This window comes from Pleurodeles waltl, chromosome 5 (assembly GCF_031143425.1).
Source record: "Pleurodeles waltl isolate 20211129_DDA chromosome 5, aPleWal1.hap1.20221129, whole genome shotgun sequence".
NCBI lineage: Eukaryota > Metazoa > Chordata > Amphibia > Caudata > Salamandridae > Pleurodeles > Pleurodeles waltl.
The window spans coordinates 1,631,806,049-1,631,829,312 of NC_090444.1; the positions used below are offsets into that span (position 1 = coordinate 1,631,806,049).

The 23,264-nt window shown below is 44.5% G+C and overlaps 1 protein-coding gene across 2 annotated transcripts in view; it reads right to left on the minus strand.

Moving 5' to 3' along the window:
* NBAS (NBAS subunit of NRZ tethering complex) overlaps nt 1-23,264 on the minus strand; it is a 1,762,396-nt gene that overhangs the window by 974,180 nt on the left and 764,952 nt on the right. For both annotated transcript variants that reach the window (XM_069235962.1, XM_069235961.1), the window contains exons 36-38: nt 16,997-17,164; nt 4,764-4,877; nt 4,350-4,473 (exon numbers count right to left, since the gene is read on the minus strand). In XM_069235962.1, coding sequence (XP_069092063.1) covers nt 4,350-4,473; nt 4,764-4,877; nt 16,997-17,164 — 406 coding nt within the window. The remainder of the gene's footprint in view (nt 1-4,349; nt 4,474-4,763; nt 4,878-16,996; nt 17,165-23,264) is intronic.

Genomic DNA, 23,264 nt, shown 5'->3' on the forward strand with positions numbered 1-23,264 from the left:
TTTCAGTGGCAAAGTGTGAATGGGACCACTGGAATGTGGCACAAGTAATTGCGAGTGGCTCAGAATAATTGAAGCGTTGAATCAATCACTTTCTTGTTGTTGAATTTGCAATGGGGCAGAATATTGAGAGAAACGCTTTTAATGATGGCCTGGCTGTTGTGTGCCAGACAGAAAGCCTGTTATGGGGGCAGTGGGAGCTGGCACTGTCCCATGGACATCACCCATGTGTGGCACTGAAGCACCACACCAGTTCCCATAGACCTACCTAGATAATCTGTGGTCTCCAGGCCAGAACAGGTGACAAATTTGGCTGCTTACCGACCATCTTTAATGGTCTAGGCTACTGGGGGTCATAGGTCTTCTGGGCCTACAGGTAAGATCTCACCCATGTCCCAAAATGCATGAGTGTAGCGCCCCATTAGGAAGCTTGCATTAACTAAGCTCAGGCAAGTCTATCCAAGGAGAACATATGCTTTCCACAAGTGTTCACTTGTTTCAACTCCCTGTTAGTGGGAGCAGTGAGAAAAGCGTTAGGTTCTACTTTACTGGTGGATACCTGTACCACCAAGTTCTCCAGTGTTGAATTTTGGGTCAGAATCTCTAGGTGCCGTGGAGCAGGACTATGGTGACAGGTGGTGGGGGGAGCACATAGCATGGCTTATCCCAAAGTGCCCAGCAGATGGTCAGTAAGGCCTTCATTAAAGGGTGAAATAGGTTCAGTCGGTACCTGGCCAGTCTGTAGGACCTCTGCGAGAATGTTTGTCATAACCTTCAGCCACCCTTCTAATTATTGTAGTGAAGATAGTACTATCCTCGGTTTTTGGACTAGGGGGCAAAGCCAACCCAGTGTCAGGTGAGGCGCCCAATCCACTGACCTCCAGTAATTTCATGTACCAGTCATAAGCAACAAAATGAGGGTTACGTTCCTTCAAGTTCCCTCCATTGTCATCTCCATATGGCTGGCTCTGATCAGAGTCTGAGACAAAAAGCTGGTGTAATGTACGTGCGCAGACATAGTAGTGAGATGGCATATGAGTCTGATGGGTGCAATATAGGCTGTGGCATGTCAAAATCTGAAAGCGGCCTTGGTTGAGGTCGAGACAAAGTCGGCTCTCGAAGTAGGACAGATTGAAGAGTTGGAGTCTCCGGCGCTGGTGGTGTTTGTGTTGATGAGTGACAGGCTGGTGTGGGTTTTGGTGCTGACCCCCAACGCCACTACAGAACCCAAGGATGAATCAAGGGGTCCAGGTAGCGCTGAGGGTGGACATCCTGACAGTGATCTGACTGGAGGGCTCTGTGGATCCCTGGGGCCACATAGGTGGGCCAGAGCAGGTCTTCAACCATGCCAAAGATGCATAGCATAGCCTTGCAAAAGGCTTTGACTTGCTGCAAGGACACCAATTAGGCCTGAAACTCGGGGTACATTAGGAACAGAGATGGAATCGCCCTCCCGTCTTCCTGAAGAGCGGTGGGAAGGGGCCAAGTCCTTCTCTGACTTACCTGAAAAATTCGACCACAAGAAAAATTGGCCTCAAAAACAGCTTTGGGAGCAGGCATCGGACCAGAATCAGGTCTACTTCAACTTATAACGGAATATACGTGAAGCTTCCCAGGGCTTCGCTATGTACAGCTTCACCCCTCAGACTCAGTGGCTTTTGGTTTCATCTAAGCACAGTCGTCATCACAGGCCTTGGAGCTGGGCAAGAACTCAAGCACCAAAGGCACACCTCATGGGGATCTGTCACAGACATCTGTTTGCAACAGTCTCTACAAGCCTTACATCCTATAGTCTTAGGGGGCGACGCCCCTTGCACACTAGAAAAACTGAAGGAAAAATTATCTTTGCAAGTGAAGATAAGGAGTGGAGCTCCAGATCTATATCTGAAGATGTGGAAATGAAGGAACTGATGTGAGCGTGCATGAGTGGTGCTTATACGCAGCTCCCTTCATCACGTTCTGAGAGGAATGGTATTGACAGGGAGTTGCAAAGTGCCACCTGCTGGTGCACAAGAGCACTGGTTTGAAATTTACAAATCCAGTCTGGCACCTAGGGTTATTCACAAGCAAAGGAACGTTAGCAGTCTCCATTAAAAAGAAGGAATACTTATTTATAAAGCCCTAACTGTGATGTATAAAGTGACTGGCATAGAGTCATAAGCATGAGATTTAGAGCACTAGTAATAGAGATGAAATGTACAACATATCATTTTATTCATATTTATAAAATGCTAAATTTAATTGCAGTGTTATTGGCACAACGTTGAAAGCATGAGATCTGTTTGTCTGAGGACCAATAAGAAAACATAGGGCATTCGTAAACGCAGAAATATGGTTTGCACTTTAAGTGCCCAAGGCCCTGTAGTGTATTCAATATTCACATTGATTGCATTGTGATGTATCTGCTTCATAATAAGACAGGGCCTATGGTTTGGTTTTATCTTGCAATTATGACTTGAAAGTGTGCTCCATAAATTGTTATTCAGTAAACCTCATGACTTTTGCCTGGAAAAAAAGCATGTTTAGGACAGCTCATAACTACTGCAAAGAATAATAGTGAAACATTGTTGGAGTCTGAGATGTAGCAAACCGGAGAGCACTTTATATTCTCAATGCACTTTCAGGGAATCAACATTTTTTTTTTTTTACGATGACTGTGCCTTGTTTTGAAAGGATAGAGATTTAGGTTCAGTTCTATTTTAGAACCATGAACTGAAAGTGTTTTTTTGTAAATGTTTATAATGTGAACTCAATAGATTCCACGAAAGTGGCAGCTAATTATGTTTCTAGGAACTCATGTTTTATCTGATAGATATGATTGAAATTGCACCACAGTACTTTTATTATGTGAATATAATGAACTTTTGTAATGGCTTTTTATTAATCATACAAATAAAGCTGGGACGAATGGTGTGGGGACAGAAGGGTTTTGGCCGGGATTTCTTGTTATATCGACGGAAGCCTCTGTCTCAAAGGTATTAGAAGTCAGCACACGTCCTGCAGGCTTTCCATTATCTGCTTAACTTTGATGGAGAAGCCACACACTGAAAACTAATGCCCTGACTGGTGAACATGAGTGCACATTGGGCAGTAGACATCACTTAACAGCACCATGGTGCTGTCCCCGGTTAATGCCCACCTCAGTGGTTATTGATACCATAAACCTAATACAGCTAAATAAATAAAAAAATCCTATTCTAAAATGACAGTAAACAACTGTTTTACTTGGTTCCTAAGAGCTTCGGGCTTGCGGACAATCTATTCTTACCCGATTATGTCCTTATAATTGAAAGCTTCTCTACAACGTAGCATTACTGGCAACTGTAGGACTACGTACACTATGGGCCTGGTTTAGACCTTGGCGGACGAATTACTCCATCGCGACAGTGCTGGATATCCTGTCCGCCAAAATCTATACCCCATCATATCCAATATCTAAACCAGTCCCTATGTCTGCTGAGCTACAACTCTAGTTACTAGCATGCAGGTTATGACAGGGGTTGCAACAGACAAAACCTATTATTACTGTCCATTTCCAAGGTTAGTGCTGGTGTTAACACATGGATTTGTGAGCTATGCAACTCCCCCATTTTCTGTCTATTTCAGAGCTCCAGCTAGGGGCTTCTACAGGCAGCGGGCTCTCCTGCTCACAACATTCCAATGAAAGTGCCAGTAAAGGCGGGTTATTCCCTAACCATTTCCTTCAGGACAATATTAATTAAAATTCCAATGCTCAGTTTGACTCGGTACTTGATAACAAGATGCGCTGTTAATTAATATCCCCCGAGAGTTTAGATAACTGAGACAAAGGGGGTTTGTTTAACAGTGCACAACGTGTCTCTTAGCGAAACTGAGATTACATCCCGGGCCTCTTCCTTTAAAAGCCAGTGCCTCCGCCAGAGAGCCACGATTCTCTGCGACAGTTACCGCAGAAACCCCGAGTCCCTCTTACGTGCCGAGCATTCGCGATGCCACTGCCGCCAACCCCGCGCGCACTCAAACACATTTACATTTAATTGTTGCCTTGCGCTTTGTGACTCATTTCTTTTACTTCCGCGGCACTTCATAATGCCTCGCGAGCAGTTCAGACCCGGGGCTAAGTGTGGATTTATTGAAAGAAAATTGAGTGCAGTTAACTTTGGAAATGATGTTAGAAGCGGGGGCGCCACATTATTTTGTCATTTATCAAATGCGGAAAATCATAAATTGGGTACTGCAAAACATAATAGTTACTTTGCATGCATCCAAAACACATCTGTGTGGTTGTAAAACCGAGGGATTGGTGAACGATGCAGACTGTGCAAAACAAAGAAAGGCCATCCAGTGGGCTTCAGGGTGCCTTGCGGCGTTACCTTCCGTGGCTGGAAAAAGGTTCTCGCCTTCGCTCTTAGTTTCCGCTAATTTGCCTGTTCTGAGCAGCACTTCGGCGAAGCTTTCACGGGCGGTGTGCCGGTACGTGGTGTACGTCGCTTCATCCTGCGCGAAAACCAATCAGAGGGCGGCTGATAAGTGGCGTTTTTATGCCACCATAGAAGGTGGAAATGAGTTCTACTGTCTGTACACAGATGCTGTTTAGATACTTGGCTGCTTACCCAAGAAACACAAATACCATCGCAGCGATGGCATCATCTGAGGACGCTTTAATCGCCTCAGAATCAGCGGAAGCTATTAAGTGATGATTAGCTCAGACTTCTTTACAACTGCCCCTCCTCCCACACACAGCCCCCGCAAGTCCTTCTAAAGGCGCTAATGACGTCTCCACTTACCTCGGCGATAAATGGGCTGGTGATTATGGACTCGTAGAAGGGGTGGCAGCCCTGCTTCTCCAACCCTGCGTTGGATCCCGCCATGCTTCTCAGAGCGTCTCCGAATCCCTGGGCCTGCGGGGAAGATGGCGGGAAAGCAATGAATGCTGTGACGCCTGCGACGGTGTCTGAAGAAGCAAACAGTGTAAAGCCAAACAGCCAAAAGCAGCAAAAAACATCCCACGGAGTAGACCAAACAAGGTGACTCTCAGTAAGGAGTCATGCCATACGCGCACGTGACCTCTGAGTTAATACTTGGACCAAAAACTCCACAAAATGGCTCTATTAGATAGGGGCAAGTCAGTAAATCCATAGGGAGAGACGAGCCACTGCTGCCCCAAGATTCTTCACCGGTCTGCACTTGTCTGCAAGACCCTATACTCCAGCCGGATCATGGTAAGTAACCCAGGAGTCTATTTTGTTAACTTGTGCAAATGTTTCAGTTCAGTACACTGGGCCACTACATGACATTTGATACATTTATCATTTCTAAACACAAACCCCCAAAGACTTTAGCAAAGAATGTCTCTTCCACTCAATGCAACACAAAAAGATGATGGACGGAGTGCTGAACAATGCAAACACTCACCCCCAGTCACAGATCTAGGTTTAATCCATCATTCTTTTGCTCACCATGCCACCCCAGCTTGAACCCACCCATATGCAAATCAGTTTTGACCCTGTTCCTTATAGGAACAGTCCAGCCCAAACTGCCAGGCCAGGTCCTCCCTGGACCAGAAACAGGCATCCTGGGACTAGTTTCAGAGTATCACCCTTCATCAGCCAGGCTAGCTTGAATCCAGTGGCACAGTGAGCACGGGACCCACATCTGGGCATACCCTTCCCACTTAGGGAAACTTTAGCAACACAAAAGGATGACGGACGGAGTGCTGAACAATGCAAACACTCATTCTCCCAGTCACAGATCTGGGTTTAATCCATCGTTCTTTTGCTCACCATGCCACCCCAGTTTGGACACAACCATAGGCAAATCTCAATGACCCTACAATGCTGACACACGTAAGTAAAACCTGTGTGTGTTGTGCACTACAAAAGTGTCCACTATTAATATTAGACAAGGGGACACAAAATGGTATTTTGAACTACAAATAAGCAAAGATTTTGGTTTATAAAGCTGGTGTATATTTTTGCACGGTTCATGCACTGCTCCCACATTTATGAACCAAGGAAAGTGAGGCAAAGTGAAATGCTTAATATCACACACCTGGGTCAAGTGAGGAGCGAGGGCTCAAGCCAGGTTTCCCAGTCACAAAGTACGAAATTCTGCAGCTGGATAAGAACTACTCCTCGTCGCAGTTTTATAGAAACAAGAACGTTTTGTGTTTAGCTGTCTCTCAAGAGCTATACAAGTAACCGAGTTCAGTAAGGTACACTTGCAAAATACACATCATAGGCTAAATCAATCTGACACTTGATGCACTCTTACCAAACAGAATACGAGTCAGTCTCAGTGAGTGGTAAAAGCACAAAAGAGAATGTGTATTTTAACACATTAAGCAATACAACGAACTGCATAGTTTAAAAATGCAAGTTTTTCCTTAGCACACAAAGAAGGATAAGGCAGAACAATCTATTCATACTCTCATGATAATGGCCTTCCTTGACTTAACACTACTTCAGATGAACCCTGCAAAATATCCAAAGGAGCTTGGTCTCAGCTTACAAATATTCAGCAGGACAGATCTGCAAAATGCGTCTCTAGTCTGTAGATTCACTTCACTTGTCCTGCCATTACACCGAGAATCTGCTATACAGGAGACACATTTTAACTTTGATACACTGTGCACAATCTGGTTTGACATTCATTGTTGGTATCCACACTCTATGACTGTACAAATACTAATGCAATAACTGTCTAAAGGTGCAACAGGGATTTAAATTTTTTTTTGTCTTGTGGGAAGCATGTGCTGATTAAATGTCCCCTCTCGCACCTCCCCCTCCACCTAGAGGGCAGTGGTTTGAGATATGAATTTTCACTGAGGAGCGCAAGGTTAGTAATTACTGTATGCATTTGGCCACTATGTAGCAATTATTTTTAAGTAATTTCCCCCAGACCATGGATGGATAAACAGACGTTCCACTTTACTGTTAATGCAAATCAAAGAGTATGCCAGGGAAAATACACCTTTAATTTGTGCAATGTGCAGAGAAACCTGAAGACAATGCAGTGCTCCATTTGAAGTCACTGTAGAAGCTAGAAATGGACAAGACACTGGCGAAATTGTTAAGTATTGTAACAAACAAGGGAGCAACCACATTTTGGTATGGTTGGATCATATAAACCAAACACTTGGGTGAACTCTGGTATTAAGTGCTCCCATAGTCAAGGTGGGAGCCTCCTACGGTGGGGACCATTGAGATCTTACTCTCTCTCTGGGCAAGGAGATTTCATGAACTATATGCAGATGGTAGTGATCACAGTTGCCTGAGATTTCAAAGACAATTCGATATTAAAATCAATGGTTATGGACACAGTACACACAAGCAATCATCTCTGTTGGCCAGAAGTCATCACATTAAAAAGCTTTCCTCTCACCAGCCTGGTGACTCCACTAAGGCTTAGACAAGTTGGTATTTGAAAGTTGGCATTCAGGGGGTAGAGGAATGACATTAGGTTGCCTTCTGAAAGAGACTGAGGATTTTGAGCCATGAGACACAGAAATGTATTGAGGATTGTTAGAAATGGGGTCTTTGGTTGGCAGTCAGGTTATCCCCTGTCCAAGCAAGGACCCTCACTCTAGTCAGGGTAAAGGAGAATCACCCTCAGCTAAGCCCCGCTCACCCCCTTGGTAGCATGGCACGAGCAGGCAGGCTTAATTTCAGAGTGCTAGGTGTAAAGTATTTGTACCAACACACACAGTAACTTAATGAAAACACACAAAATGACAACAACGGTTTAGAAAAATAGGAAATATATATCTGAATAAAATAAGACCAAAACAACAAAAATCCAACATACACAAGTCAAGTTATTGATTAAAAAGCAAAAAGAGTCTTAAATCCTTGAGAAAACAGATAAACCACTATTCGTGTTGAAAAGTACCTGGGTAGCGTCAAAATAACCCGCACAGGCAAGTGTGTGTCGAAAAAGGTAAGTGGTGCATCGATTTCTCACCCACAAGCGAGCTCGTGCGTCGTTTCTCCTTCTCCGGTCGGGCCCGCGTGTGTTGTTTTTCCTCCCTGCAAGGGAGCGATGCGTTGATTCGGGCAGCACTCGGGTCCGGGCAGGCGTTGCGTCGCTTTTCCGTGCCCAGCAAGGTTTGCGTCGAAAGTCCTGCTGCACGATCTCAGCAAAACAGCACAATGTGGGTTGCAATGTTAACAGCCTCCGTCAGCTGGTGTGAGTGTCGTTCTTCCAGCTCTGTGTGTTGATTATCCAGCCGGGATGCCGGTGGAGCGTTAATTTCTGCCACAAAGCCGGCAGCGCGTCTTTTTTCAGCCGCGTCTCAGAAGGTGCGTCAAATTTTTCCCTGCACGGCGGTCTGTGCGTGGATTTTCAGTCTTGTTCTGCCAGCTTCTCCTTTCAGGGTTCCAGGAACTGGAAGGGCACCACTTGGCAGGAGTCTCTCCAGAGGCTCCAGGTGCTAGTAGAGAGAAGTATTTTCTGTCCCTGAGACTTCAACAACAGGAGGCAAGGTCTAAATCAAGCCCTTGGAGATCTTCACAAGAAGGAAGGCAACACAAAGTCCAGTCTTTGTCCTCTTCCACAGGCAGAAGCAGCAACTGCAGGATGGCTCCACAAAGCACAGTCTCAGGCAGGGCAGCAACCCTCCTCAGCTCTTCAGCTCTTCTCCAGGCAGAGGTTCGTCTTGATGTCCAGAACTGATCTAAAGTCTTTGGTTTTGGGTGCCCTTCTCATACCCATTTTGCCCTTTGAAGTAGGCCTACTTAAAAGGAGAGTCTCGCTGGTTTGAAATCCTGCCTTGTCCAGGCCAGGCCCCAGACACACACCAGGGGATTGGAGACTGCATTGCGTGAGGGCAGGCACAGCCCTTTCAGGTGTAAGTGACCACTACCCCCTCCCTCCTAGCACAGATGGCTCATCAGAAAATGCAGGCTACACCCCAGCTCCCTTTGTGTCACTGTCTAGAGAGAGGTGCAAACAGCCCAACTGTCAAACTGACCCAGACAGGGAATCCACAAACAGGCAGAGTCACAGAAATGGTTTAAGCAAGAAAATGCTCACTTTCTAAAAGTGGCATTTTCAAACACACAATCTTAAAATCAACTTTACTAAAAGATGTATTTTTAAATTGTGAGCTCAGAGACCCCAAGCTCCACATGCCTATCCGCTCCCAAAGGGAATCTACACTTTTATCAGATTTAAAGGTAACCCCCATGTTAAACTATGAGAGGAACAGGCCTTGCAACAGTAAAAAACAAATTTAGCAATATTTCACTGTCACGACATATAAAACACATTACTATATGTCCTACCTTAACCATACACTGCACGCTGCCCTTGGGGCTACCTAGGGCCTACCTTAGGGGTGCCTTACATGTAAGAAAAGGGAAGGTTTAGGCCTGGCAAGTGGGTACACTTGCCAAGTCGAATTTACAGTTAAAACTGCACACACAGACACTGCAGTGGCAGGTCTGAGACATGATTACAGAGCTACTTATGTGGGTGGCACAACCAGTGCTGCAGGCTCACTAGTAGCATTTGATTTACGTGCCATGGGCACCTCTGGTGCACTTTACTAGGGACTTACTAGTAAATCAAATATGCCAATCATGGATAAGCCAATTACATACACATTTTGTAAAGGAGCACTTGCACTTTCGCACTGGTTAGCAGTGGTAAAGTGCCCAGAGTGACAAAAAAAGCAAAAACAGAGTCCAGCACACATCAACAACCTGGAAAACAGAGGCAAAAAGTTAGGGGAAACCACGCCAAGGATGAATAGTCTAACAAGGATTCTTAGGTATTGAATGGTGAGCCAAATGTCATCTTTGTGAGGCAGAGACCAAAGAATATGCATTATTCTTCCACTTATCTTATTCCAAAAGCCCTATTACCAGTAACTTATGCCCACAAGCTAAAAGTTTGCCAAAGAGAAGAAAGTTAGAAAAGGCAAAACTGTGCCAGAAAAACATTTTATATCCATCTACAAGACTCAGAAGTTAGATGTCGCCTCCTCTCATTTGACTGTACACCTCTTTAACTAAAACAATACAAGAGCAGGCATGTGAATCACTCCTGTCATTTGAAAGCACATCTCCCTAGCTGAAACTGTATGAGAGTACTGCAAAGCCAAGTATGGATGAAGTATAATGGTGGACCATTCACCTTTCAACGGGACACACTGCAGGGCTAAAGGCTTAAGTTACTGGGATTGATGCAGCGGGGCATAGTTTAGCAAACTGGAAAAATTTTCCTACAATAAAAAATTTGTAGTTCCTGTTGAAAGACAGAGAGACATTACAGTTCCTAAACTTATCACAGATTATATCAATCTTTGGTCAAAGCTGACTCTCTTATGAAAGGTATTTCTAGTAACTAAACTTAACCATCACGGTAAATGGCAGCATGAATGCCTGTTTGGTATCACCAGCTGCCAATACGTCTAGCTATGTAAATCACTGTGTTAAGACCATACGTAATGTGTGCTTGTTGCCGCCATGTCATTAAGAGCTACGCCATTAAGAGCTACGCCATTAAGAGCTACCTCTGAGAAAGCTCAGAGGTAGCTCTTAATGGCTTAATGTCTTAATGACAAAAGGGGAGCAGATCACTGCTCAGGCACCTTTCACAAAAAAGACAAGGATGCACTTGGGGTTTGCAATGAAGGGCAATGTTACTGCAGGCAAAATCATTCATACAGCGTCTTCAATCTCTATATCATTTCTTATATTCCTACAATTGTTCATTTCCACCTTAAAAAAGACAGTGTTGACAAGTTGCATTAAAGATGCCCAAAGTTATTTACAATCCTTGATCTAGGGTGTGTGAATGGTCCTTTGAAAAATACACATTTCCAGAGGTGGCACTCGAGAAGTGTTCTCCAGAGTCTAAAACAAAATTTGGCCCTCAGGTTTCTCTGTGAGGCTATGTGAAACTTATCCTTAGTTCTCAACAATGATTCAAAAATCCATGGGAAGGTTTAATGCAGAAAATGGAGGGGGTGCACAGGGGATCACTCTTCTGGTAACACCGAGATCACGGTGTCAAGTATAACTGCACCACTCTGTATTATCAGATTTGCCTCTATGAGATGCATAGCCAAGGCCTGGAATGGAGCTGAAGGACTAAAAACGTGAACCACAAGCCAGAGCTCCGCAATGATCTGTCTAGCTCCACACCAAACCGCCAATTTAAATCTACTCAACGAATCACAGTGTAGTCACAATGAAACACCATGAGAAAAAGGAATGGAATTGGAACCTCATATTTATTTGAGTAAACAGTAGTAAAGGTAAGCATGCTTCCACTTGTCTACTGTACAGAAACAACTAGCAAGGATTAAGACGGGCTTCATATAAAGGTATAGGGTTTGCTGAGAGATTAATGGTCAATGTAGTCCCTAGGAACGCATTCCAAATAGGGTCTATTCCATCCTCTTTTTCTCTGGCTCTGGCTCTATGTCTGCTGGGGTGAAAACCGGATACAAATATATAAGAGAAAAAAATAAGGGAGACTGCTGGGCTTTCAAATTATGCACTTCTGCACATAAATAACAATTCTTCAAAAAACTTGCCAAATAAGCCAGGGAGTTTTTCTTTAGCAGCTTGGACAGGTAATGATTCATATTATATTAGAATTTATACTAAAAATATAAGAACCACTTGTAAGGACAAAGTAATCACATGCCTCTAGTGGATGAGGTTTTAGGGAAACACCACACATGCAGAGGTGTGGATATCAAAAATCCCAGCTCATGTAGATCAATGGGGCCCATGTACAAGACTGCACCCAAATTACTGTTTCTTTTACTGCCAAACTGGGGCTGTGGAATTGCATTTGATCTGGAACTCATCTTGGGTCTGCTAGGCCCTGTGTTACTCAATGATAACAAGGCATGTTTGTTGAACAGCTCATGGTGCACTGTGGTTACTGCTCTTCTCTTCTTGTATGGAACACATTATATTACTAACTTCCATTAAGCCTGTCACTATTTTGGTACACCATTATCTACACAGACAGAATTATTTAAGGTTCAATTTGAATTATCTACAAAGAACCCCTCAGGCAGTGTAGTGCTCTCTGTTTTTGGTCAACAATTGAGCACTGCAGCTTTAGACCAGAAGGCCCATTGTTCCCTTTCTGTCCCTGTGCACCACTAAGAGTAGGAGGTGAACTGTGGAGCAGGAGTGCGAGCGGTGAGGGTAAAGTGGGATCGGGATAACCAGTAAATAAAGGTGATGAGTGGCAGGGTGACTTGCAAAGAGGTGGGGGACGTAAAGGTGTGCAAGAGAAAGTGACCATCTAGGAGAGGGTGCTCTGGTGAGGGAGTGAAGAAGCTGTAGGGATGCAGAAAGGTGTGAGGGTGACCTGCAGGAACAACACAGTTCAGAAGAGGCTGACCTTTTAGAGCCTGTTTTAGAAGCTCCATATTGGCAGTAGGGGTCGAAGTCTGGTACTTTGACAGCATCCTAAGTAGTCTAGCACTGTCTTATTATTTTAATTTGGCTAGTGGTCAAAGTGGGTGGCATTTGAGGGGCAAGTTGTGCCCATACAATGTTACTTTAAGAAAAACGGTTCCCCTCCTTTATTTTTAATGAAAAGACAACCGGCCCGAGACAGTTAATGCCAAGAGTTGAAATGCTTCAGCTGAAATTTAAGACAGGGAGTCTCCTGTGCTTTGAAACCAAGGGAGTGGCAGAGAGCTAAAAGCCTTCTTGCCAGGGCGCCTGTATGTCTGAAAGAAGTTTAAATGTGTACAACTGGTTATTCATGTAAAGGGTGCTTAGAAGCCGGTATTGGCTTTAATTGATGGAATTAATAGAAGCTTCCTGATGACACAAATTTATTCTGTGTGAGTAGTACTGCAAGGGAGTTACCTTCTGAGCTGTGAAATGTGTGCTTTTACAGAACAGTTATAAAAAAAAAAGCACTACGTGCAGTTTGGGTATTACCAAAAATCTGTACTTTGAAATCACTTTTTTATCTTGAACCTCTTTGCGCATTTTGCAGTAGCCTATGTTATACAGTGTGTTATACACATTAAAAATAAGGATGTGAGGATTGTGGTTTATTATATGCTATGGTTGTGTGACCTTACCATGTAATACATTTGCAAAAAACGTTCTCGAGTCCAGTCAAGCTTGTTTATTAATCTTTTAGCGAAACCCTGAGTAGTTGTGGCTTTGAGCACCAAGGCTTAAACAAGGGAACTAGTGTATGGCATTTAGAAGCACCAACAAATGCAAAAAATGAAATAAGAAAGTCACACAACATGAAAAAAATTCCAACACAAGTTTATAAAGGTATGTTATATTTTTATGAATTAGACACCAAGATGAGCAAAAACTATCAGAGGGTTCTGGAGATTTAGATTTTTAAGTGAAACGTAAATCTCAGCTTTTTAGTCCAAAGCGCAAACAAGCATTGGTAAGTATAAAGTTTAGAAACTTTTGAAAAGTTTGGAAGAGTTGTTTTCAGCTACTCCGGCCCAAGTGGGGAAATCACATTCAACAGGGAGAAGGTCAGGGGGCCACTAACGAGTATTTGGACTGACACCTGGTCACGAAAGCAGTCTCAAGTCCATTTCCACATTTTAAATCAAATCCACCATAGACTTCAATGGAATGGTCCTGATGCTGGGAATGCAGGATGCTGAAAGATGCTCTGTGTGCTGTGTGGTCAATGAGGGTATCCTTGTGGTTATTCCTCAGTTCCAAGGTGGGGCAACTTTTGCCACTGGGGTTGATAGCCCTCAAAATATTCTTTGAGCCAGTAGAAGGCAAGCTGGGCTACCGATCTCCGTACAAAGGGTCCAGCGGTATACTTTGGGAAGGCTGGTGTCCCAATCTGGTGACCAATCTGGACTCAGAATACACTCCAAGATCAAGCAGACTCAGTTGTAACTGTTGGCAATCGAGGATCAGTCTCTTGGGCACCAAGCGGCGAGTTGCAGAAAGTGACTAATGACTTGCCGGAATGGACTTCTTCAGCTATGATGTACCTGGTGCTGGTTGAATCAGGTACCGTTAGATACACTTCTTTGGTTCTTTGGTCTGGATCTCCGGAGTGACTCTTCCACGAGCCAGGAGCCACAGGCACAGTCTTCTTTTTGCTAGCCCAGGGTGCAGCAGGTGCAGTCCAGCAGTCAGTGCAACCTCTCTTGCCAGGTCCTGAGGTTAACAGGGAAGTCCTTCTTCAGTTCTTTCTCCAGTTCTGTCATGACGTGAGGTTCAGGTTGCCAGGGGTGCATAGTTATTCCAAGAAAGTGGCCTTTGGGGGATGATGTAGTCACTAGCCAATGGGCTACCAGGACCTCTCCCACCCTCGGCTATGTGTGACATTCACAATCTCAGAATGCAATATTCTGGCCACTCTTAAGATGTCTGAACCCTTCCTTGGATGCTAGGAGCTTGGAAGCCCACCCTACAGGTGTGGCTACCTATGGGCTATGCCCACTGGAAAACAGGTCTGGACACTGTTCTTCCCTCATTTTTCCCACCACCAGCCGGTCTACCTGAAAAAAGGGGCAACCCTTCAAGAGTGTGCTCACCATTTGCTCACCAAAAGTGGCTTTCCTTTGAAGCTAGGCTTTTGGACCAACATCCTAAGTGGCTAACACCTCTCCCTGTAGTAGGCTTCTATTGTTCCTGAGCCTGGGAGTCATTCACACCATTTTCCAGGAAGGCAGAAAGCTGTCTGGTGGCCAGAAACTGTGTGAGGCCACTGGAAACACTGGGCAACAGAGTGACAACTTTCTAAAAGTTGTCTTTCCTTAAAAGCGACATTGAATTCAGCTTGGTCATCAAGTCACATTTATTGCCATGATTAATTTAATACCTTGAAATACCCCACTTTAGTAGCCCCATTAAGAAGTTAGCCAGACTGAGAGGTCAGCCAGTAACTCTGCATGAGCTAATGGGGCTACCAACTTTTCCACAGCAAAAACGACAATTTGGAAGTTTTGCTGTTAGGACATATAAAAGTATATGTCCTACCTAATAATATACAGCTCTGTGCCTTAGAGATCCATAGGCATTTCTTAGGGGAGGCTTATATATATTGTTGAGGGAAGTGAGGACTTTGCTATTGGTTTAAATGGAAAAGTCGAACCTGCAGTTTAGAAATGCTCTTCAAGCCTGCAGTGACAGGCTGGGACCCACTTTGTACTTTGTCACATACAGGGTGGAACAGATAGTACTGCAGCCATGGGGGGGGGGGAGGGGGGGGGGGGGACACACCCTGCCTCACATGCCAGCGGTACCGTTGGTACAGTATACTAGGGAGTAAGTCATCTGATGCTGATTGGGGGTAGCTAATTCAACATATATTTTGTAAGAGGTTAGAACACTGGCACCAACATCTCGTTAGCAGGCCCCGGTGTACTCCGAGAGACAAAAAACCAGCAGGTGGTAGTCCAAATGTAGGCAAACAGTAGAGGGAAAACCTGCAAAAAGTCTGTTTTCTCACAAATGGCTTACATATTCATAGTGCTTTCTGTCACAGACTGGGACATCGTAGCACTAAACATACACAAGTCACCAATCTCCACTGTACCAACCAGGATTTCTGTGGTTCGCTGGTTACAGACATAGACCTCTGCAGTACATCAACTAACCCAATTTTCATAATGTACGGTAGTGCATTTTCCACTGATTAACTTAACTTACATTTATTTTTCATTTAAGCTGTGTCTTATTTTTACGTAGTTACTCAAAGGTGAAAGGCTGAAGACATTTACACAATATTTTGTTTTTTCAGACACACCTTTGACCCCGCCCCCATGATCACTCACCCCATTCCCTTTGCACGCAGCGTGCCAGTTCCCACACATTTTTTTAGGTCGAGCAAGGAAGCGCTCTGGCCTGTTGTAATGTGTCTGTGGGCTTTTGACCATGCCCACCTTGCGCCCATCACTATCAGTCGTTCACGGGCTTGCCTTTCAAAAATCCTTTGTCATCATTGGTAAATGCTTTATGTTTGCCCCTCCTTGGGGCAGTTTGGTTACCGCCTTGGTCATCGACCCTGTTACAAGGATAACTGCACGTTTGTGGATACATTTGACTGTGAGCGAACTTCTTTTTCCGTTTGTGTCTCTCCTTCGCGCTCATGGCGGCTGTGGTGCTTTGAATCGGCTTACTTATGCCAACTGTTTTACTTTTCATTTTCAATTTGTGTGGCAAGAAAAGTCCAATTATGAATTTACACCGATAATAGCTCTATCTCGAGACCCATTGCATTTCAAATGCTTGTTAATGAACTTCCATCAATGACTTCAGCACTGTGCTGAGCTGTGCCCAAGCATTGGCCACCAAGGCCTATTCCCTGTTGTATTTGGAGTATGATCTAAATAAATGTCAAAGTTCAATACACAAGCGAGGGGCGTATGTCAGAATTGAACCCATATTCTGCTTTATAAGAAAACTTAAGATTTGAAGCACTATCTACAAACCTCTGCAGTCAATACACTTGCTAAACGCTGTTTGCTCTGCATTTGTCAGTTTTAAAATATAGCACTAGGCATTCAGACTTGTATATCTGAGACATAAAGGATGAAATTACATCAAGATAAACGTTGTGTTCCATACTTGTTATTTGGCAATCAATAAAGATTGTGGCAAATTGCTTTGCTCTAATTTTGTGCAGTAATTCATTTGATAAAATGCAGTCCTATCTGTTACTATTATTAAGCCCTTTTGAAGATCAAGCCGTTCTCAGGGAAGATTACAGCGCCTCGTGGGATAATCTCTAAAGTGCAGGAGGGTAGAACAGGGCAAAGAAAACAAGCAGAGACGTTTGACCCAGCGGAATATCAATTGTACTTTATCACAACTGTGAAGGGTAAATAATGATTTCGCTGCATTATACATGTAATAATACATACGCCCACACGCCAGGGAATTTTGCTCACTACAATTTTAACTACATAGCGATAACCTTCGAAAAAAACTTGTTAAACAACCGCACATTTACAAATGATTAATATGAATAGAAACAGGGTGTTAGGGCTGCTCTTCACCATGTGTGGACAAACATTCCTAATGCTCCTTACTTGTAGAGGCCGCAGGTAAGTTAAGGACTTCTTCCACCACTGGCCATCACTCACAGCATGCAACACAGCCTTAGTGGTCATGGTTGTATTAGTCAACACTTTAATGGTGGACGATGTGGTCCGATGCAACAAATCAGCAGGTTGTTTAGCGGGGGCTTTGGATTCAGCCTGTAAGTTGATGCACACACAACGGGGCGGGTTAATGGCCACAGGTAAAAACAAAACAAAAACATACGCGTTGTCACACGTTCAGATAACACCTAGTGACAGAAACCCACATTAAAGAAGCTCTACCAGTTAGGTTCCCACTGCGGATTTATCAACATCAACATACAATATGCACCTTAAGCGTTGTTTACTAATGTTACAATAACTTTTTTTACATGCGTATCATCCAAATGTTTTAGGAAAATACTGTGTTAAAAATTCTCAAAACACCAAGGTACAAAAAATAAGATATTGCATTTAGCATCACAAGCCTTTGTCGGCTACAGGCACCTTTGGCTCTCGGGTAAGACCTCGGGCCAGCACACAACACACATGTATTAGGACCCGGAGGCCTCCATACAACCCCCACTCCCCACCAGAAATACACAAACCGACAACTTTAATAGTTGGAAGTGGTTTATTCAAACATTAAACATCTTATAACTTTTTAAGCATACTAGATATTCCCAAGAATACTGGGTATCCGTTTACCAAACACTTAACATATTTACATTTTCATATCTACATGTCATGAGCATTTGTGACCATAAATCAATTCTGACAGGATCCCTTCCTGTCTTGAACCACCATTGGACCACACAGGTGACCCATCTCAGGAGGGGCGGTTACCCTGACTACACTGTACCTTGTCCTCATGCTTCGGGTTCCGCCCCCTCCTCCAAACACCAAGCAGACTCGGGGTGTAACGGGGCGGCCAAGAACTGGAGCCCCATGTTCCCCCCAGCGATCTGAGCTCCCTTACCCCTTGATCTGGTGTGTACATCCATTGGTTGGCTCAGAACTTCAGGATCCTATCCCAGGTGTCCTCCCGGGGGCCCCACCTTTGGGACCCCCCCTGTTGCTTCTAGTCACATTTATATCTCAATTTCCGCAATACACATGCCTACCGCCTAACAGAAGGAGAGGGTGGGTGGGTCAAACGCGGGACCCCGCTCACGTCCAGCCGCCGCAAAATGGTAAAGAAGGGCTAGCCTTCTTGGGGGGGGGCATTAAATAGCCCCCCACCAGTTCGCGGCGGCCGGATCCAGTCAGGGCCCGACGCGGACCCAGCGTCTGCTCCAGGGAAGCGGAAGTCCGGCCGGCCCCCTGTGCACCACAGGTGCGCGCCTGAGGGGAGTGCTGGACCTCGGAGCCCCCGGCTCCTAACGGGCCACGCCCCCCCACTTTGGCGGGGGCGCTTTACCCTATGCAGGGAGGGGCTTTGAGTTAGCTCTCTTCAGCAACTGGCTTCTTTGACTAAGCCCCCTTCGGGCATTGGTTTGGTAGGCTGTCCATTACATTTTCGGACCAACCCACTACGTTTTGCAGATATTTACATTTTGGGCTTAGAACTGGTTAATAGCACTTAAGTAGTTGCTGTTTGCAATGCACGTAGAGCACGAATACACAGATGTATACTTGTAGCATGGAAGTCGTGATGGCGTGCGGCCCTCGTGCTAGTAGTAGCCATGAGCCACTGGCGAAAAAAAAGCATTATGTACAGTGTCTGCTGGATCTGCATTTGTAGTTGGCAAGAGGAGTGAATACTGCAACCACAAAAAGACTCAGTCTCTGGTCGTTGTGCATTTCATCCAGTACTTTAATGTCTTTTGGCCTCTGTCCCTTCTCTAGTAAGGATGCTGACCTTCCTCCCCTTCACAAAGCCCCACAATCTAAGCATCCTCTCGTCCCACCAACCCGTCTTCATTCAAAGACCACAAGCCAGAAGATTTTAGTCAAGAGTAAATGGGTGACACCTACGTGGCTGTTTCCAATGCAGCTTTCGTAGTTCCCTTTTACTTCGGGATAGTCATGGTCACTATGGATGTCCAGCAGCACACCTGGGTGCACACACACACTTCTGCCAGGCTGCTGCTGCTTTTCAGCATGCTTGGCAACTCCCTGTCACCGCACCCTCGGTCTGCTGCGGTACATCTGGCTTAGAACAGATTGGCTAGAACTATTGGCTTTGCCAGTGCTTGTTTACATTCTGCCCAGCTGAGCAACGAGGCTCTTGGTGCTTAGTAAGCTGCTTTGTAATGCAAACAGAATGGTGGACCCTTTGTACCGTGACAAAGATATCTGCAACTTAAGACAAAGGTATTTCCTCAATGTTTTTTTAATGAACACTTCTTACCGGATTTACAGGAACAAAGTAGTACATTTTTCCATAAGCAACACTGTTATAAATCAGTACCATCCAGGAAGTTCAGGTCAACAACTGATTCAATTGAAAGAACAATTACACATTTCAATTAGCTATAAAATGTCAGTGTCAATGCCGACACGTTCCCACCACAGATCCCCAGTCTAGTTATGATCTGTAGAGCTGCCCTTGCCTTCTGCCGGCTCGCAGTCCCCTTTCATTTCATTCTCAGCGGGCAGAGTGTTCTGAGAGTTAAGCCTTTGTTTCCTCTTAAGTATCGAGTCCACCTTCTTCTTCCAAGCATGAGTGGGTATCTTGCCCTCCAGGGCCGGCCTCAGGGCTGGTGGCGCCAGTGGGACAATGTTTGTAGGCACCCCGCAATGACCACCCCCGCCACGGATTCCCTCACAGCCACCATTTAACAGTGCCCCTTACTCCCCATACCCACTCTCTATCACTTGCATTTAATTGCTTTTATAGCGACACTCGTACCAGTGCAGGGTGTCAGAGCACTTTACACTGCTCACACATTACACAGAGACAATTAATCATAGGTGAGCAAATCAGTGTATAAGAAATGTTACATAAGGCAGAGGACTACAAGGTGTAGGAGTCACGCCATCCATTCTGGTAGGCTGTATAGTTTAAGTCCTTGTTCTGGAGAAGCACAGAGAATTTTAAACGTAACACCATGGTTGGGGATTCTCTTTAATAATAAGAATTGATTTCTACCCAAATAAATCATTTTTGCAACATTAGGATAATGAAAGACTGGGGAAAAATCATGACACTCTAATCTATACCTTGCACTATGCATGCAGTTCTTTGATAAGAGTTAATAGCTCACTGTTCTACTTTAGGATTTTACATTATAAATTAAAAGTAACTATTGACAAAATTGACAAAACTAGTAACCCCATTATATGAACTTTGTGATCTGCATGGTACTCGTTCATTGTAGCAGGCATATTAACCCTGTGAGCTTCCTTAAAACTTTCACTAGCGCAAACTCTGATCTCTCGCCAGGCAAAATATTAAGCTCCAGTTATCTTGACATTTTTATTGCTGCCTAAAAATTGCTGGCGACAAGGTGCTTTTAAAACAATGATATACCTGCAAACGCTGTGCCCCCGCCGGAAGTCAGCACCTGGTGCGGTGGCACCGGTCGCACAACCTAGAGCCAGCCCCGTTGCTGTGTATACTGTAGAAGAGCCCTCAGTTTATATGCTGACCACACTGAGAAGCACCATTAAGATGAGCAGCTATTCACAGGTATTATCGCCGTGTGAAAGGAAAAGGCAGATGGATTTTGCTTGGAGTAAAGCTTTCCTATGATCTTTAAAAAGCACCACCCCGCTGGTAAAAGGGCTGCCACGTGTGCTGCGCTCAGAGAAGCTGCTTCTTATATATGCCAGGATGCAGGCTCCATCAATGCATTTACTAGGCATTACTTGCTGGGTGTGGATGGTCCAGGTGTGACTGCTTTGGTTACGCAGTGCTGCAGCAGCTCTTTGCTGTAGCCAGCTGTCCACTCTGCTGTTTAAAGATCACCCAGGTCCGTCTCCGATGGCTTCTTTGAATACATGGGTAATCTGCTGAAAGAACTATCCATTAGAACAAGTCACTTGTTTTTGTTTACGGTTTTTCTGATGGCCGGGACTGGCGCTTCGTTTCCAAGGTAAGCAAATCAACATTGCAATGTTACCTGACCTTGAATTACAGCTGACGGCCTGAAAAAAACCCTTCTTCAATGCTGAAATAGTGCTTCAGAAGGAAAAAATCTGTTTTGCACTGAGAGCTGAAAATCCTGGCACTATTCGTGCTGATGTGCACCTCTTCTTCCTCCAGATTCATCATCCCCTTCGCACCACCCACCTCTCAGTACTCAAGGCGTTTTTTGGTAGCCAGTCGTGCAAATTCGATTTTCTTTCTAGCTCCGACTTTGTTCTATCCCCCGTGGATCCTAGAAAGTAAGAGGAAGCAGTGTGATGAGTGGTGCACTTTCATAGAGCTGCTCTGTCACAGCGGCCGCGCGCTTCAATAGCTCAGCCACGCATCCCTCCATAGCCACCTGGAACCTATCACTAGATGAACGCTTCTGGAGCCAGTTTACCACTGAAAGATATTTCAATAAACATTAAATATGAGAAATGAAGGAAAACCCATCAAGAACACCTACTGAAGGTAAGTAACCTGTCCATTTGCCAGAAACGTCCGCTAAATTCTGGAAATACCTGTTTTATGGGAGAGTGGAATGAAACTTGCTCTATTGGCATCCTGCTTGGTAAGGGGTGCCTCCTTGCGAACAGAGACATTGTGTCACAGTGGGAGTCAAACAGGACTCCAAAGCAGACAATGTTGCTGACGGGAGTGTGTTTTCAGCCTTCTTTAATCATTTCTGCAAATCCACATGATGTTTCATGGAGTGGATATGATCTTGACTTCATCAGAGTGGATGAGGGTAACCAGGAACTCAGACCTAGATCTCAACACAACTCTACTCAATAAAACCAAGATAAAAGGAAGCTGTAAGTAGAGAAAACGCAGCTTACTCACAAAGAGAGGTAATGGTTACTAAAAGAACAAGTATTTAATCTTCAATAACATTCTTTGAGGTGGATACTCAACCTCACCATAGATTATTCACCTTAGAGTATCCTGAAGCACCAAACTATATCTGGATAATTTTGTAGTTGCACATCATTAGGTGGCATCATATCGCCCTCACAGCAGAGCCATATATATATGTGGTGCCCATGTACGTCAGTTTCTTGTACTTTCATTTCCCACACTCTTAGAAGTGCAGCACAAATAATTGTTGGTTATATTGTGCTGAGTATTAACCTGGGAGCTTTTTAGATGTTAAAAAGAGGCAACCCCACAGAAACGGGATGTGGGAGAGCAGTGAGCTATCTGTGTTTAGACCAAATACACACCAGAAAAAGTGTTACTCAAGGTAAGTAACTTGGCCTTCTGATGGATACTTCTAACTGCATATTCTTCACCTGAGAATAGATACCATAGGAATAGCTCCCTAAGGAGAAGGGTCAGTGTAGTGGGCTCAGACCAAAAGTCTCTTGCAGAATTGAGCGAGCAAAGTATCTTTCCCAGCGGGCCTGGCTGTCAAGAGAGCATTGCTTTGTGAATCCACGTTGCGGCCAGGCAGATATAAACAGTAGGCCAAGAGAGTGGTAGCGGCCTTCACCCTTGTGGAATGGGCTCTCAGACCTTTCAGGAGCTGCTTCATATCTTAATGCAGAGCACTATTCACCTCAACAAGATCCTCTTCTCCACATCCTTCCCTTTCTTTGATACAGAGACCCCCATAAAATGTTGATGTTCCACTCGATGATCCTTTATAAACCTAACCAATGAAGTCACTCCTCCTCCTTCGAGGGGTGTGAGAGAGCAAAGAATGCGGGTATCATGGTAGACTGCTAAATACTGAAGGGAGTCATAACTTTTGGTAATAATTTGCCTAAATACTCAGCACTAATTTATCTGGAAAAAATGTGGCATTGGGCAGTTTCGCCTGCAGTTTACTCACACAATAAGCTGATGTAGTCACAACGAGGAAGGCAGTCCTCAAGGCCAGGAGATGCAGCAAACCACTATGCACAGCCTCTAGGAGCATTCACATGAGGAATATCAAGATCAAGTTAAGATCCCACTGTGGCATCACAAAAGGCACGGGAGGGAACATGAGTGCCAAACCTTTAATAAATCTCCTCACAACAGGAAATTTGAAAAAGGACTTTGATCCAGCAAATGTAGAAAACTGAAAGTGCTCATAAATACCCTTTTTATGATGCCCACTGCAATACTTTACTTGGCTAAGGACAAAAACTACCAAAAGGGCATCCAAAACCTTTGCCTGCAAAGGGTCAGTGTCCCAAGCATTACACCAGATTACAA